The 17,770-nt window shown below is 37.7% G+C and overlaps 1 protein-coding gene across 1 annotated transcript in view; it reads right to left on the reverse strand.

Moving 5' to 3' along the window:
* The window catches only part of KIAA0355 (KIAA0355 ortholog), a 58,849-nt gene that overhangs the window by 25,784 nt on the left and 15,295 nt on the right, over window positions 1-17,770 (reverse strand). Inside the window, exons 2-6 of the mRNA XM_029911754.1 lie at window positions 10,116-10,322; window positions 5,793-5,933; window positions 5,444-5,539; window positions 5,160-5,321; window positions 4,403-4,561 (exon numbers count right to left, since the gene is read on the reverse strand). Of these exons, the coding sequence (XP_029767614.1) occupies window positions 4,403-4,561; window positions 5,160-5,321; window positions 5,444-5,539; window positions 5,793-5,933; window positions 10,116-10,322 (765 nt within the window). The remainder of the gene's footprint in view (window positions 1-4,402; window positions 4,562-5,159; window positions 5,322-5,443; window positions 5,540-5,792; window positions 5,934-10,115; window positions 10,323-17,770) is intronic.

Raw genomic sequence — 17,770 nt, forward strand, 5'->3', positions numbered from 1 at the left:
TGTATGTGTGAAACTGATTTTTTCTTCCTAAGTGGAGCACTTTGCATTTGTCTTTGTTAAACTTCATCCTGTTTAACTCAGACCATTTCTCCAATTTGTCCAGATCATTTTGAATTATGACCCTGTCCTCCAAAGCAGTTGCAATCCCTCCCAGTTTGGTATCATCCGCAAACTTCATAATCGTACTTTCTATACCAATATCTAAGTCGTTAATGAAGATATTGAACAGAGCCGGTCCCAAAACAGACCCCTGCGGAACCCCACTCGTTATGCCTTTCCAGCAGGATTGGGAACCATTAATAACAACTCTCTGAGTACGGTTATCCAGCCAGTTATGCACCCTCTTTATAGTAGCCCCATCTAAATTGTATTTGCCTAGTTTGTCGATAAGAATATCATGCGAGACCGTATCAAATGCCTTACTAAAGTCTAGGTATACCACATCCACAGCTTCTCCCTTATCCACAAGACTTGTTATCCTATCGAAGAAAGCTATCAGATTGGTTTGACATGATTTGTTCTTTACAAATCCATGCTGGCTGTTCCCTATCACCTTACCATCTTCCAAGTGTTTGCAGATGATTTCCTTAATTACTTGCTCCATTATCTTCCCTGGCACAGAAGTTAAACTAACTGGTCTGTAGTTTCCTGGGTTGTTTTTATTTCCCTTTTTATAGATGGGCACTATATTTGCCCTTTTCCAGTCTTCTGGAATCTCTCCCGTTTCCCATGATTTTCCAAAGATAATAGCTAGAGGCTCAGATACCTCCTCTATTAGCTCCTTGAGTATTCTAGGATGCATTTCATCAGGCCCTGGTGACTTGCAGGCATCTAACTTTTCTAAGTGATTTTTAACTTGTTCTTTTTTTATTTTATCTGCTAAACCTACCCCCTTCCCATTAGCATTCACTAGGTTAGGCATTCCTTCAGACTTCTCGGTGAAGACCGAAACAAAGAAGTCATTAAGCGTCTCTGCCATTTCCAAGTTTCCTGTTACTGTTTCTCCCTCTTCACTAAGCAGTGGGCCTACCCTGTCTTTGGTCTTCCTCTTGCTTCTAATGTATTGATAAAAAGTCTTCTTGTTCCCCTTTATTCCCTTAGCTAGTTTGAGCTCATTTTGTGCCTTTGCCTTTCTAATCTTGCCCCTGCATTCCTGTGTTGTTTGCCTATATTCATCCTTTGTAATCTGTCCTAGTTTCCATTTTTTATATGATTCCTTTTTATTTTTTAGACCATGCAAGATCTCGTGGTTAAGCCAAGGTGGTCTTTTGCCACATTTTCTATCTTTCCTAACCAGCGGAATAGCTTGCTTTTGGGCCCTTAATAGTGTCCCTTTGAAAAACTGCCAACTCTCCTCAGTTGTTTTTCCCCTCAGTCTTGATTCCCATGGGACCTTACCTATCAGCTCTCTGAGCTTACCAAAATCCGCCTTCCTGAAATCCATTGTCTCTATTTTGCTGTTCTCCCTTCTACCCTTCCTTAGAATTGCAAACTCTATGATTTCATGATCACTTTCACCCAAGCTGCCTTCTACTTTCAAATTCTCAACGAGTTCCTCCCTATTGGTTAAAATCAAGTCTAGAACAGCTTCACCCCTAGTAGCTTTTTCAACCTTCTGAAATAAAAAGTTGTCTGCAATGCAGTCCAAGAATTTGTTGGATAGTCTGTGCCCCGCTGTGTTATTTTCCCAACATATATCCGGATAGTTGAAGTCCCCCATCACCACCAAATCTTGGGCTTTGGATGATTTTGTTAGTTGTTTAAAAAAAGCCTCATCCACCTCTTCCACCTGGTTAGGTGGCCTGTAGTAGACTCCTAGCATGACATCACCCTTGTTTTTTACCCCTTTTAGCCTAACCCAGAGACTCTCAACACTTCCGTCTCCTATGTCCATCTCTACCTCAGTCCAAGTGTGTACATTTTTAATATATAAGGCAACACCTCCTCCCTTTTTCCCCTGTCTATCCTTCCTGAGCAAGCTGTATCCATCCACACCAACATTCCAATCATGTGTATTATCCCACCAAGTTTCAGTGATGCCAACAATGTCATAGTTGTATTTATTTATTAGCACTTCCAGTTCTTCCTGCTTATTACCCATACTTCTCGCATTTGTATATAGGCATCTAAGATACTGGTTTGATCTTTCCTCCCAGTTTTGTCCTGACCCTCCTTTCTCTCTGCCAATATAGCCCACACTCCCTCTCGTCTCCGACCCATCTCCCAGGTCTCCATGTTCCCCACTTACATGGGGAACAGAGTTATTCATGATTTTACCCAAGTTATTCCTAAAAAATGACAATTTCATTTTGGCTTGCACGATAATCAAAGGAGTTCTATGCCAACAACTCTCCCTGCTGCCAGCATGGAACTCTCATGATAGCAGCACTTCAATGGCTAACAGGGCTGCCCTGCTCTCCACCAGCCATGTTTTCCCACTGCTACTGAGCCTCAACCTTCCCCTCCAGGTGAAGAAACCACCTAACCCCCCTCCTGAGAACAGCTCTAGCCCTGATCTAACCCCTCTTGAATCTAATGTTTTTCAAGTATTTCTTCCTCAAAAACACCCAATCAGAATGAGACCAACAATCTTACTGTACTACCACCACCATCTTCCTCTACCCCTAAAAAGTTACCCTCCTGTGCCACACAGGTTCCTATCAGCAACTGCTATGTCAGGGGATTGATAGTAGCAGCACAGCTGCTGCCATATTAGCAGCAGAGAAAGCAGAACACCATGATTAGAGTAAATTTCATTTTCTATCTTGTTTACATGTCACAGTTATGATGATATTCTCTTGAGTTAAGATATGAACAAGGGAGAATATCTTAAATTTGTGCTACTAATGGTCAAAGTTGTAGAAGCAATTTAATGTGATGCTTATAATACCGAAGTAAGTGAGGTTCAAATAGAAAAGCATGACAAATGAAGCTTCACTATTTCTGTAGAAATTATCAACTCAACAGTACTAGAAGAAATGCTTTAATAAACTAAGACGGGAGGTGAGTCAAAGCCACATACAAATCAGCTACTTCACTTGCCTGAACAGCTGCAATAGCTGACCTTACAAGATTTAAAAAAAAAAAAAAAAAAAAAGCATTTTGCTACATATCAGAGATTAAAATCAGCCACTAATTCTTGATCATTCTATGTTCAGGTTGCACAGAAAGTAAAAGACCATTGACAGTATATAATCCAACAGTTAGACCAAATTTTGATTCTGTTACCAAGTGCTGGCTTAAAAAAAGAAGGTGATTGAAACTCTTACACACAATGATGTACTTTTAAAACACATACCACACACACACTTCCAGCTGCATTGTTGTTAAAGGAAATCTGCTCCCATTTTACTTGTCCAGTAGATTGAAAATTCACAATAGCCCAAAAGAAACACTTGTCATGAATAAATGGAAGTGCATTTTATTAAATAAAAAGACTTCAGTGATTAGTTATACCATAGATAAAATGTTTACTTAAGAAAACATACATATCTTAAAACAATATCCAAACAGTTCCTAAATATACCTTACTGATGAATAGTGCAAGTGTCTCCATTTGAATTGCCATATTACTGATATTCGAAGGGGAGGATCTCCTGCTGGCAATTAAACAGGAAATCCAGCTCCCACGTCAGTAGTGAAAAACAGTATTTTCAAAGTTGTTGTAGAATAAGATATTTTTTTAGATGTGGTAGTCTCCTGATTTTACATCTGAAGAAGTGAGGTTCTTACCCACGAAAGCTTATGCTCCCAATACTTTAGTTAGTCTTAAAGGTGCCACAGGACCCTCTGTTGCTTTTTACTGATTTTACCATGCATTAAAAAGGGAGCTGCATTTCCTGTGTCCTAATCTACATCAGGTTGTAAAAACTGCAGCTTCCTATTTGATTTTAAAACTTCTAGTGCTTTTCTTTTCATAAAATCAGTCAATGTTCAAAATATTCTTTATGTTAGAGTGTGAGTTTTCAACTACAATTAAGACTTCTGAATCTATGGTCTGCTAAAATCCATCTTGTCTACCAGTAAAGTTATCTCTAATACTGGAAATGGAGGAGCCCACTGTAAGAAACTGAACCAATTTCCAAAGTGTTTTAATAATGTTTCAACATCTGTAAGAGAAACTTTAGTGTCGTTTTATGTAAGTGTTTTGATTGTTAAATTTTGGTCAAATTGTCAACTGTAATTACAAAGCTTTTAATACTTTTCATATTTTACTAAGTCGTACTTAATTTTGTGAACTTGTAAACTGATGGGCTGAGAACAATGGTCCCAGTCCTACAAATTGCTCAGCACCTTGTTCTATCAGTCCAAATGATCTCAGTTTTATTTTAAGAGAAGAGGATTCTTGTCCAAATATAGCTTTAAAAATAGTTTGTTTACTGCTGATCTCACAGTGACTTACCAATCCAGCTTGGCCAAATAATAACTGTACAGCCGTCTTGCAGGCTCCCCGCCAAGTAGAAGGGCAAACCTGATTTAGTACTTCAGTAACAGGAGAGTCATCCCGGGGTGTAAGTCCATTATGGCAACCAGCTTCTTTGATCAGTTGTAGCATTGTGTGCTGCAAGACACAAAAGCTTGTTACACACACTACTCAAAACAGAGAAACATACATTTGAAAAAAAAAATCTACTACTGCATGTATATTCTGAGGTTACAAACAGGAAATAAAATGTTCTCAGATGTCCTTATCTTGTAATTTTGATTTGTCTGAAGGATACATTCAAGGAAATTAAATACACATAATAGTGTTAAATATAAAAGCTTTCTCAATCTTAACCAAAGCATTTGCTACCTGTAAACAGTCTAAGTTATAAAATGCACCTGTATAAATTGAATTATGGAAATTAGTATAATAATCAGAATACAAAAGAGCACGGCTTATGAGACACTGTAAATAATAGTTCAAAACACAATCCATTTTTAACCTTTCCAGGAACAGGGAGCTAAGTTTACCTCGAAAAAGTGAAAATGCTCAAAGATATCCAAATAATTTTTGGATGACACTCCCACCTTCCCCCCAAATTTAGAAATCCATTTTCCCATTAGTTCTAAGAATACCTTTTGAACTCATTTGGCATGATTGGTTTTAAAATTGTAATTTAATACTGAATATTTAATATTGAATTTTTATAAGAGGTTAGATTTAGGGTCATTACCGTTTTCAGCTTCAGGTTTTCTGCTGCAGACTCATTAAAGGATATTCCTTTTAGAAAATGGGATCCTATCTGAACAGGTACAGTGGGGAGTTCACACTGAATTGGCTGAGGTGGAGTCTGTCTCCTTCCTGTTTGTTGGGCTTCAGCTTCACAACAGCAGCCCTTGAAGACAAAATGTAGATCAATGAGCAGAAAGGGAGACAGTAAATAAAAAGAACAAAATTTAAGGAATTATCATTCTTTACCATTCATTTTCAGGAGGAAAAAAGAGTACTGGCTCTTACCTGCAAACTTGCTTCAATAGCTTTTGGATTCAAGTGGAAGCCAGCCTTCATTGCATATTCACAATGGCCCAAACTCTCCAAAGCAATTTTATATGCCTGATATTACAAAATGGTTTAAGATACAAGTTAGCCATAATCAACAAGTGATGTGAAAGTATAAATATGAATTTACACTGTCATATTTCATGGCACATTCACAATCTTCTATAGACAATACTGCAAAGTCACAACTCTTTTTCAGTTGACTGAACTACATGTTTTTGTGTAACACACTCCTTTCCCGCTTCAATCCCCTAGCTCCTGACGGTAGTGGACATGTGGAAAAAATAAAACAATTAAGGTAACTAACCTGCAAAGCACAGTCAATTTTCATATTCAGTTCTTTCAGCTGATGCTCAGGGATTGCCACACTTTGTGAGCAGAAGAGTTGCTGAACCTCAATTCCAGCCAAACACCCATCACAGCCTCTTTCTCTCAGCCGAGATGTGGCCTTTAACATAAGGGATAATCAAAAATGATCATAGTATTGGTTCAACATTGGGACAGATGTAGTCTACCCAAAATTCTCACACCAGGACCAAGAACAACAATTAACTGGTATATCCGCTGATGATTACAGAAAAAAACCTGTATATTAGTGATTATTTAAGAGCATGGGTTTTCATATAGTATCTTAAAACCTTACAATTACACTGGTCTACAATTTTTGAGAAGTCGTCTGCTTCAGAGATAAAATGTGCTATTTATTATGTATTTTGATGTGCTGAATTCAAATATGACAATTAAAACAACTGATTGGCTACTGTTTCTAAGATATTTAAGTTTTTACATTTTATGTCTATGTATATTATGTAGATAGTAGAGTTTTAATCATAAATTGTAAACCTAGATCTTTTCATGTGTTTATGGTTGCTTTACATGATAATATTTCACCTGTCCTGTTTATGTAACACTTTAAAAATCAGCAAAAGGGTTATATAAATAAAATTTATTATGAAACAAAAGGCAAAAAACTATTATGTACATAGTTCAGTCCTATTCTGTGTCTACTCGGCGCTTCTTGGCTTGTCTCTTCTATTCATTAAATGGAGCGTCTCTTGTCACTGTCCAGCAATAGTCTGCAAGCATTGATGGGCTCCATTTGCCCTCATAACGTTTCTCCATTGTTGCAATGTCCTGGTGAAATCGCTCGCCGTGCTTGTCGCTCGCTGCTCCGCAGTTCGGTGGAAAAAAAATCTAGATGAGAGTGCAAAAAATGTATCTTTAGTGACATGTTGCAACCAAGGCTTTTGTATGCCTTGAGGAGGTTTTCCACCAACAACCTGTAGTTGTCTGCCTTGTTGTTTCCGAGAAAATTTATTGCCACTAACTGGAAGGCTTTCCATGCCGTCTTTTCCTTGCCATGCAGTGGATGGTCAAATGCATCATTTAGAAGAAGTTCACGAATCTGAGGACCAACAAAGACACCTTCCTTTATCTTAGCTTCACTTAACCTTGGAAATTTTCCACGGAGGTACTTGAAAGCTGCTTGTGTTTTGTCAATGGCCTTGACAAAGTTCTTCATCAGACCCAGCTTGATGTGTAAGGGTGGTAACAAAATCTTCCTTGATTCAACAAGTGGTGGATGCTGAACACTTTTCCTCCCAAGCTCCAATGACTGTCGGAGTGGCCAATCTTTCTTGATGGAGTGGGAATCTCTTGCACGACTATCCCAGTCGCAGAGAAAACAGCAGTACTTTGTGTATCCAGTCTGCAGACCAAGCAAGAGAGCAACAACCTTCAAATCGCCACAAAGCTGCCACTGATGTTGGTCATAGTTTATGCACCTCAAAAGTTGTTTCATGTTTTCATAGATTTCCTTCATATGGACTGCATGACCAACTGGAACTGATGGCAAAACATTGCCATTATGCAGTAAAACAGCTTTAAGACTCGTCTTCGATGAATCAATGAACAGTCTCCACTCATCTGGATCGTGAATGATGTTGAGGGCTGCCATCACACCGTCGATGTTGTTGCAGGCTACAAGATCAACTTCCATGAAGAAGAATGGGACAAGATCCTTTTGACGGTCACGGAACATGGAAACCCTAACATCACCTGCCAGGAGATTCCAATGCTGTAGTCTGGAGCCCAACAGCTCTGCTTTACTCTTGGGTAGTTCCAAATCCCTGACAAGGTAATTCAGTTCACCTTGTGCTATGAGGTGTGGTTCAGAGGAGGAGGATGGGAGAAAATGTGGGTCCTGTGTCATTGATGGTTCAGGACCAGAAGTTTCATCCTCTTCCTCGTCTGACTCAAGTGAGAATGATTCTGGTGCATCAGGAACCGGCAGTCCTTCTCCGTGGGGTACTGGGCGTATAGCTGATGGAATGTTTGGATAATGCACAGTCCACTTTTTCTTCTTTGACACACCTTTCCCAACTGGAGGCACCATGCAGAAGTAACAATTGCTGGTATGATCTGTTGGCTCTCTCCAAATCATTGGCACTGCAGAAGGCCTAGATTTCCTTTTCCTGTTCAACCACTGGCGAAGATTTGTTGCACAAGTGTTGCAGCATATGTGTGGGGCCCACCTCTTGTCCTGATCTCCAATTTTGCAGCCAAAATAAAGGTGATAGGCTTTCTTAACCATAGTGGTTATACTGCGCTTTTGTGATGCAAAAGTCACTTCACCACAAACATAGCAGAAGTGATCTGCACTGTTCACACAAGTACGAGGCATCTCTGCTCACTTTGGCTAAACAGAAATGTGTCCCTTTGCAAAATCAAACACTGACAAATAAGAGAGCACGACACTGTATGATTTCTAGAGCTGATATAGGGCAATTTGTTCAGCAGAGTGATGTAAGGTTCGTTATGATTGCATCATCCATGACTTCTAGGAATAACATGATGCAATTCATATCATGTATGACGCAATACCAGCTTCAGATTGCATCATTAATTGTTTTGCCTAAAAAGCAAGTACTGTCCAAACCCAGTCATAGATTTATTCATAGATCCAGTCAAAGATGTATTTTAGTCATTTCTGGTTTAAATTGAGATCCTTTCCCTTTATAACTCACTTATCCTCCGCCATTCCCAAGTCAAGGGTCCTATATACTGACCCAATAGCATATCTTGAAAACTAGAGCCAATCAACAATTGTAAGCATCATTTTCATTCTCAGTGACCCAGAATTAGTAAAGTTTGACTACATTTATTTCAGAAGCATTTTGGCTGTAGAGCAGTGATTGGGATTGGTGATTTTAGTCAATTGTGGAAATAGATGTTTCTCTTTTTTCTAGCTCTATAATTGAAGAGAATTTGGTCTTGTGTTTTTCTCTTATTTTCTCATTTTGCATGCCTAATAGACTTTATTCTGTTAATCTGTATATGATTCTCTATATTTTGACAAATAATAAGGTGTTTCCTTCATAAAAATAGCTTAACTGGGCCAAGGTCATAACTGGCTCTTTTATCATAAATATCAAGGCCCCAACCCAAGTACATAAGTACTTAACTTTAACCAGTTATATCAATTTCTATATAGCAACTTCCAAGAAACTAGGAATATAAAGTACTGAGACAACATTTGAAATCCTGCTCATATTTAACAGAATTCATAGTAGATAAAGCTATGGTATAACTTAACAACAAAAGTGTGGATCAATAATATTCCCCAAAAATTGTGTCTAGCAAACAGTTGTAAATCTCTATTTTATTCCAGTCAGTGAGAGAAAGCAGTTGCAGCATGTCCCGTTACAAAGAGTTCTTTAGATTCATAGTCCCACAGGAAGCTTGTCTGTTGTCCTATACCTTGCAGATGTTAGTTGATAAATGGAAATCCTGAGAGGATTTCCAGTCAAGACGACTAACACGCCTGTCTGTTCTGCCAGATTAGACTTCAAAAGCACATACTCCAAGTTACTTTAATTTTAAGGAAACCATGTACTCAGAAAGTCTGAAGCCGTTTTTGCTCTAGCAATTTATAAATTTAATGTCAGCTATAGAAAGAGGAAAAGCAAGTATTTTAGGTCTATTAAACTAGGTTCCCTTGAAAGGTGTTTTTTCCTTGTAGTGAAGATATGGATTCTACAGATTATGTATGTGTTTTGGAAGTATAAATCTAGAGACAATTTTGAGTAACAATTAAATTTTTTACAATTTTGTAATTCAACCACCAGCAAGAACGGCAGCTTTTCAACAAATTGGACATAAAAGTCATGAGTAACCTTTTTAAAATACAGAATAGGATACATATTCAAAATGTTATCAAGACACCATCAAAATCATTTCTGTCTGACTTTTGGGGTGCCTTCTCTGCCTACTCTTTTGACAAGAGCAAAGGCTACTATAATTGAAAGATCAGAGAAAATTATTTTTCTGTTTCTCTAGTTTGTGCATCTGACAGCACTTTGTGAATAATGCCACTGCTTCACTACAGATTGTTTCCTTTGTTTTTGTGAGGTTTTTCCTATATATATATATAGGAAAATTGGCTCCAGGATAATTAATAGTACTTAAAACTATTTTAAGCCATTTAAAGAAAATAGGACTAAATATCAAGTTTAGTTTTCCTTTAATATAAAACAAATATGAAGAGTTTTGCATATTAGGGCAACTAATTTCAAAGTTGCCAGTTACTAATATGAAATATTCAGCTTAATTAAAAACAAGGCATCCATACCTCTGCAGCTCCTCTCCATGATCGTACTGCATCTTCTAGCTCAGTTGTGGGGCTCAAATTGGAGGTTCCCACCCCACTAGCATTCTTCCTTTCCTGAGCTACAGCTTCAGCAAAACAAGAGTGTGCCACTGGTTGGACCTTCTGCAAAGCTTGTGACAAAAACTGAAAGTGAACCTGCATCACTGTCAAGAAACATCGTCCAAGTAACTATGAAAGAAAAAAAAACAAAATTCAAGAGTGAGTTTGGGGTTACTTTTGGTCAGTGAATCCTGGTGACTGAGTTAAACAAGCGAGTCAAGTTCCTAAGCTTGGATGGATCAATGAAGAGCTTTTTTTTATAATGCTTCACAATCAAACCATCATCAATACGAAACAAAGCTAATACTTAACTATGTTCTTAAAACACTTAAAAATCACTACAGAACACTGGGGTTCTATGTATCACACTGAATCTCTAAGTTGCAGCTTTTCTTTTGAGAGAGATCAGGCGTCTGATTGCTATGAATTTTATCTGCATCATCTTTACAACACTTCTGTTCTCAAGTCATGGTTATTTCAAGAATGCAAATCTGAAAAGCTGATGAGTCACACTATCTTACACTGTTTGACCAACATATAAAATCTACTTTGGTTAAATCAGTACACACCAAGCTCATCACAGTATTAAAAGGTTCATAATCAAGTTTAACATTCTGCTTGGAAGATCATCAGAAATATATGTGAAAACGTTTTGACAATTAAAACAGTGAACAAATTTTTGGGGGCTTCTTTGGAGAGTAATCTTGACTGATCAGGAAATAAGGTACACCTGGAAGAACTTGTACAAACTGATGCCCTATGTCTTACATCATCTGACAGGAATCCCTAGAGCGAACAAAAAAATTCACTCCAAAATATTTCAAAGAAATGTATAATTTAACGCTGCTCATTTGGACAGTGGGGAGGGGGGAAAAAGCAAAAGAGGGTCTAGAAACCCAGGCAAATTATTCTCTCTCTCCCCACCCTCACCCCACAAACAAATTAAGGGTGCTGTATCTATAATCACTTCCTCGCCCTTGCAAGCACACAGAGTAAGAGATGAAAAGTTGAGCCTAACTCAGATGGGTTCCAAATTCCAGACCACTGGACTAGCTGTCTTTTTCCTTTGTAAATCACCCCTCTGTCATTTTACCCTTTCCTCTTACCAATACAGCAACGCTGGATTATGCTTGAGCAAACTACACATGCCTAGCATTAGAACAAGCAAAATGAAACAAGGATCACACTGTTCTAGTAATTCTCTCTCTGCACCTCCTGTCAGCATGGGAGGATAGGTACAAGCTTCCAACAGGCCAGAGAACGTGGGGAGAAGAACAAACAGGAATACTCTATATTTAGGAGTTTGCCATACAACCCTGGCCGGGGTCGGGGCGGGGGGGGCAACACTTGCAAGAGACCAAAACTAGAACACCAGAGCAGCAAATGTTTTCAAAGTTACTGTAGAAAGTACTGATTTGGATTCATGAGGCATGGGCCAGCGGGTAGTGTACTGGACTAGGATTCAGAAGAAATGGGCTCTATCTTCAGCTCCTCCACTTACCCGCTTTCTGACTTCGGGCAAGTCACTTTCCCTCTCAGTGCCTCTGTTTTTCCCCTCTCACCTTTTGTCTCTCTTCTATTTAGACTGTACACTCTCCAGGGAATGGACCATCCCTTATATGTGTTTATTGAGTGCCTAACACAATGAGGCCCAAACCTCAGGTGAGGTCTCTAGGTATTACAGAAATAAAAGTAATGGAAAAAAACAGCATTAATGAATCCTTGAGACTTTCAAAAAGAAAAGTAGTCAAAATTACAGTTGTAATCTAAAATATTTGACATTGAAAGTGCTAATTTTTGTCTGTTGCATATGTATATACACTTGTTATAAATATAAATATGGATAAACTTCACACACAGTTTCTGTTCTTTTGGTTTACTGTAGTTGTCACAGAGAGAAAGTGACAAGATATGAATGTATAAATGTTTATATACATTTTACCTTCCTTTACAAAAAGTCTACCAGAATTAAACTGTTACACCATTTTAGGAATAATGCATAAAATGTACAAAGAGTGTACAAAGGCATCCTGACTTAGAGGACAAGAAGTTAACTGGCTTATTTTCAGTTACATTCTTTTTTTAATAAAAGTATTCAGCTACAGTGATTTTACCGGCAAGATATAGGAGTCACACTAATAGTTATATGCATTAACAATCTACGTTAACAGAACTTTACCGGTGGCAAATTTTGTTTCCCATTGCAGCCAGTCTCCTTTTGACATTCCATTCTGGTTCAATCATTTCCCCTCTTTGTACAACGTATAACATTAAACAGTTTTGATACTGTGACTGACCTCTGCAAGTATAGTCTGCCTTATTAAAAAAGTATTCAGCAGACATTAAGAACAAACCACCAACTTACTTGATGACAAAATTTATAAGATTTCTATGAAAACTGCAGGAGCCAGTGAGGAGAAAACTAGCAATCTAAACATTTCAGTGTATGGAAAATACGAAGGACTCCAACAATTCTCAGGGGAAAGAAAATCCAGGGCTCATTAGGAATTTCAAACTAGTGAGATTCTAAAGGACGTTGAGGTACAAGAGGTTGAAATCTTCCCGTCCCTGGGAACTGCTCTCAAAATAAACAACCTTTTTTGTTTTACAAGGACAGCATACCACATTCCTGGTATAATTTGCAATGTTAGGCAATGAGATTAAAATACTAGTATTGGCACATAAATCCAAATCTTCTTTATAAAGTCTATGTTTTGTTTTCTAAATCTAGATATTAACTCTCCTCTACTTCAGTGATTGTTCAGAGGCATTTCCAATGGTTAAAATAAGAATAGTATCACTGGGATGGGGATTCTTGCACTGTTCCATCCTGCTAGATTAAGGACTCATTTCAGAGGCCATATACACTTCCTTGTAAGAACTCATCATTTTAAAGGTATTTTTCTAAAGAGGAAAAGAGCTGAATCCCTCTCTTCACTGGGGGAATGTAATTACCATCATCAAATCCTTGATAAATACACTCAAGCTAGGTCTAGAGATCAAAGTAGAGTACAGTACTTGCAGCAAAACCACCTGTGTGAATAACGTAAGAATATATAGAGTTGTTGTAGCTGTGTTGGTCCCAGGATATTAGAGAGACAAGGTGGGTGAGGTAATATCTTTTATTGGACCAAATTCTGTTGGTGAGAGAGACAAGCTTAAAGAAGAGCTCTGTGTAAGCTCGAAAGCTTGTCTCTCTCACCAACAGAAATTGGTCCAATAAAAGATATTACCTCACCCACCTTGTGTCTCTAATAAGACTATAGAGGCCTCCTGCTGTCCAATTTATCAAAATTGGATAGTCACGTAGGGCACAGTTAAAATAGCCATTCTGCACTTATTCTTCTTTGCTCACATTTTGGGACTTGAGTTTTCCTCTTGGGGACTACAAAGGGAATAAGATAATAAGAACGGCCATACTGGGTCAGACCAAAGGTCCATCTAGCCCATTATCCTGTCTTCCGACAGTGCCCAATGCCAGGTGGCCCAGAGGGAATGAACAGAACAGGTAATCAAGTGATCCATTTCCTGTCACCCAATGGATTAGATTCTTAGATTAGAATATCTAATAAATAGGGACCAGCTTGATTCCCCACAATTTACAAAAGATAAAATGGCCTCTGCCTCCTTTTCTGGAATCCTGAATATTGCAGATATGATGAAGTGAGGTTTCTATGTCCTCACAAACATTTACCCTTGATAAATAAATCTCCACCACTTGTATACCATTCCTATCCTTTGCTACGTCATCAGAAAGACACAAATGCCTCTCCTTATCTCAATGGCTGAACAATCTTGTGTGGAGGAATTTGGCATCATGTTTGGACAGCTGAGAATAGTGTGGCTGTTGGAGACATACTATGTAGTACATCCTCCCTTACCTCTGACACTCGCAAGATCTGTTGAGGCTCTGCTTCCTCTGTACAGCTTCTAGCTACAGACATGCAAGAAGCTATTGTGAAAATATTCCCTTCCAGCAGCTTGAAGCTTGAAAAAAAATCACTCTTTTCCATGTCAGCACATTCAACAACTGCTTTCTCCAAATCTGTATTACAGTAGCACGTTGGGTCCCCCCAATCCAAGACCAGAGACTCTTTGTTCTAGGTGCTGTTCAAACATATTTGTAAGTTCCTTTCCACAGAGAGTTTACAATCTTGGTTTATGACAAGGCACAAGCAGGTGTGTGAAAAACAAGTGGGTGGAAGGGAAGAATAAACTAACAGTAAAATAAGCATAGTTTTGCATAACAAATAATAGTTTAAGTTCACCACCTGGCTACCCACTGTTTTTGGCAGCAATTCTCAGATATCACAGTGCTGAGGCAAGACATGGAGAAGGATAAAGAAATGACTTTACATGATTTTGGGGGGAGTTCCCTCTCCCCATGTATGTCCTCTACAATAGAAAAATCTATACTTTCACATTTTAGCATTTTTTAAAATATTTTTCTCTTTTCAGACAGGGAAGGCAATCTAAAACACAGCACACACATTTTAAAAGGGTATCTATGTTATGAAGGAGTGAGGATCAGTAAGTTGATGAGCTTCTTCATAATCAGTACAAAAATACTGAGAAAGATTTGTGATATGCTTGTGCTTTTACAACAAGCTTATATACTTGGCTTCATTTTGGAAGAATGCTCTAAATCTCACTGCTTATGTCTTTTCCACGACAGATGGGAAGGTAGCACATATATGATCAATCATGACTATGCAACAAAAATAAAATGACACCTGTCACTTCAAATTAGTATGGAGATGCCTGAAGGTATCTACTGCAAGTCTATTTCATGGTTACATATTAACAAAACAGAAAATGTAACTAATAAAGCCAGTTGCAGAGGATGGTTTAGTTAGTTGAGGATTTGTTGTAATCTTCTTAAAATTTAACTATTTACAAACAATTTTAAAATAGCCTTGGCAAGCCACTCAATTGACTGGTCAACTGACTACCTATCATTTGACCACAGTCAAATATTCCAGCAAGAACACCTTGACGTAGTTGCTGGCCTACCTTTTTGATTGCCTCATGATGCTATCTGCTAGCAAGCCTATTTAACGGTCATGATCACTCACTCTACTACATACTAATACCATTTGCTGAGAAAAAAAAGGTGAACTAACTGAAATTTGTATGTATGTATATTTTTATTTGTATATCAGGCCATCAATGTACATAGCAATTTACAAAAATTAACAAGTTAAAAGACATGGTCCCTGCCCCAAAGAGTTTACAATATAAACTGACTAGATAAAACATACAGAAATTAACTCAGAAGGGAATGGGGGAGGGAAAAGAGGGTTCAGTCATCATTAAACCTCCTTCGCAAACAAAGAGAAAAGATGCATAGCCATTAAGCTGCTTGAAGAGTTGGCCAGCAGCCTACCTAGCATACGTGCATTTAAAAATGACATTTTCTTTTATAGTTGCTATGTTTATTTGTTTAATTTCATTTTGCTTTTATAACTGTTCAATCTTGAATAACATTCACATTTAAAAGCTAACGTACCATTGCTAAAAAAGACAATTTCGTTTTTTAAAATTTCATTTCATTATGTTTCACATTTTTCTTAGTTAAAATAACTCAGCTAAGTAAATTTGTTTTTTTGTAATTAGGCATAAGTATCTACAGCTATATAAAATGGAGACCATAAAGTCTTAATCTTTTTTGTTGTTGTTGTTGCTATAGTTATATACTAATAAATTAGTGCTTTAAAATATTTGACTTTTTTTTACATTATTTGACAATATTTGACCAATCAACTGGTCAACTGACCAGTTATTTTTTGACCACTCAAATGCCCAATCCTACTTTTAAAAAAATCCAAAAGTTATGAACATGCAAGTGAACTGACATTAAAGATCATTGGCATTAGACAACGTCACTGCCTCAAGGCTAAATTTCTATCAAAAACAAAACAAAACAAAAAAAGATTTTTCCCGAGCCATTAAAGTAAGCTATTTGTATAAGGGCATAGTGCACATCCAGAAGCACACCAATTTTAGGCAACACTGTTTATTTTAATAGCACATAAAGGCATACAATTTGTTTTCCATAATGTCATCTTACAATTTTGCTGGGTGTATACATATTTGTCTGTGACTCTTTAGGAAAAATTTTTTTAGTGGTTATTTTTCCGTATCTTTAGGGTGAAGCATGACATATGATATCTTGACCCTGAAGGTACACTTTTGTAATTTCTGAAAAGTTGAACCGGACTTTTTAAAGAGAGTTCCAGTTTCTCTCTTTGAACAACTGGAATAATGACACTTTCCAATCCAATCATGTTAACTGTGTATTTTGGTTGTTTAAGGGGGAACAGAAGTACTTCACTCAGATATATAGTTTCGATTGGAAAAAAAATGGTAACAGGGACTACTAGCAATAAATTAATTACTCTATTACCGTCGCACTCAGACACCCTGAAATCAGGACCCCACTGTGCTAGACACCGTACAAACACATAGCAAAAGACAGTCCTCTGTCCCAAAGAGCTTACAGTCTAAATGGAGAAAGACTATTAAAATGTGGGAGGGAAAACCGATTAACAGAGAGATTAAGTGACTTGTCTAAGGTCACAGCACAGAACTGAGCCAGGCACTGAACCTAGGTCTCTCAAATCCTAGTCCAGGGCACTATTCACTATATGCCATGGTGCTTAAAGGGCCAAAATGAAGCTTTAGACAGAATTTTCACTTCGTATTTTGGAAGTGATAGCAGATTATTTAACTGTTCAAAATCTTTGTGGCTTTAGAATTTCCTCATGTAGCTAGATGACTGATGGGCTGGTTTTAAAAAGTCTTTGGTCCTTTTCACTACAAACTCAGAGCCTGATATCAGTATTAGGGTACTGCTTAACAATGGTGGCTCATACCTGTTTTCTCTTCCCGACAGCCGCTCAAATATACAGTGTTTTGTTTTTATTTTGCTGATTAAAATGATTCTCCTTATAATAGAATTTTAAGAATTTTCAGACATCGTAATTAAAGTAGAAAGTTATATACTATTGTAGATTATAAGGTAAGTTCATATACTTTAAAGGTTCAGTTTGTAAAATTAACTGACACCATATAACAATCCTCTAAATGTGAGATTTTAGCTAAAACACAACTCCATGTAAAGCTAGTTTTGAATTTGATAGAATTTTCTCTGTAGCATATTCCCAAGAGTATCCTCGCTGTGCTGTTCTGCCCTTCTTTCCTTCTCCACTCAGAAGCAACGTCAGCGGGCACAGCTGCTCACAATGGATGTGGCTGTACCAAGGCAGCAGTGTAACTAGCCTGATTTGTTATTGTAAAGAACTCATTAGCAAAGTACTATTTTGCTACTGTCCGTTTAAAACACAGCAAGCAACTAAGTGAATCAGATGTAATAGTCTAATTGTTCAATTGGATTATAGTTTTGCTGTAGCAGACGTTCAGGTTCACATCAGCTTGTTCACCAACCTGGGCTGGCTCTAGGTTTTTTGCCGCCCCAAGCAACCAAAAAAAAAAAAAAAAAACTTCCGGCGCAACAACTGCAGAACCAAAAAAAAAAAAAAAAAAAAAAAAAAAAAAGAAGACAGAAACGACACCAA

The sequence above is a fragment of the Terrapene carolina genome, unplaced genomic scaffold, assembly GCF_002925995.2.
Source record: "Terrapene carolina triunguis isolate 2854851 unplaced genomic scaffold, T_m_triunguis-2.0 Scaffold130, whole genome shotgun sequence".
NCBI lineage: Eukaryota > Metazoa > Chordata > Testudines > Emydidae > Terrapene > Terrapene triunguis.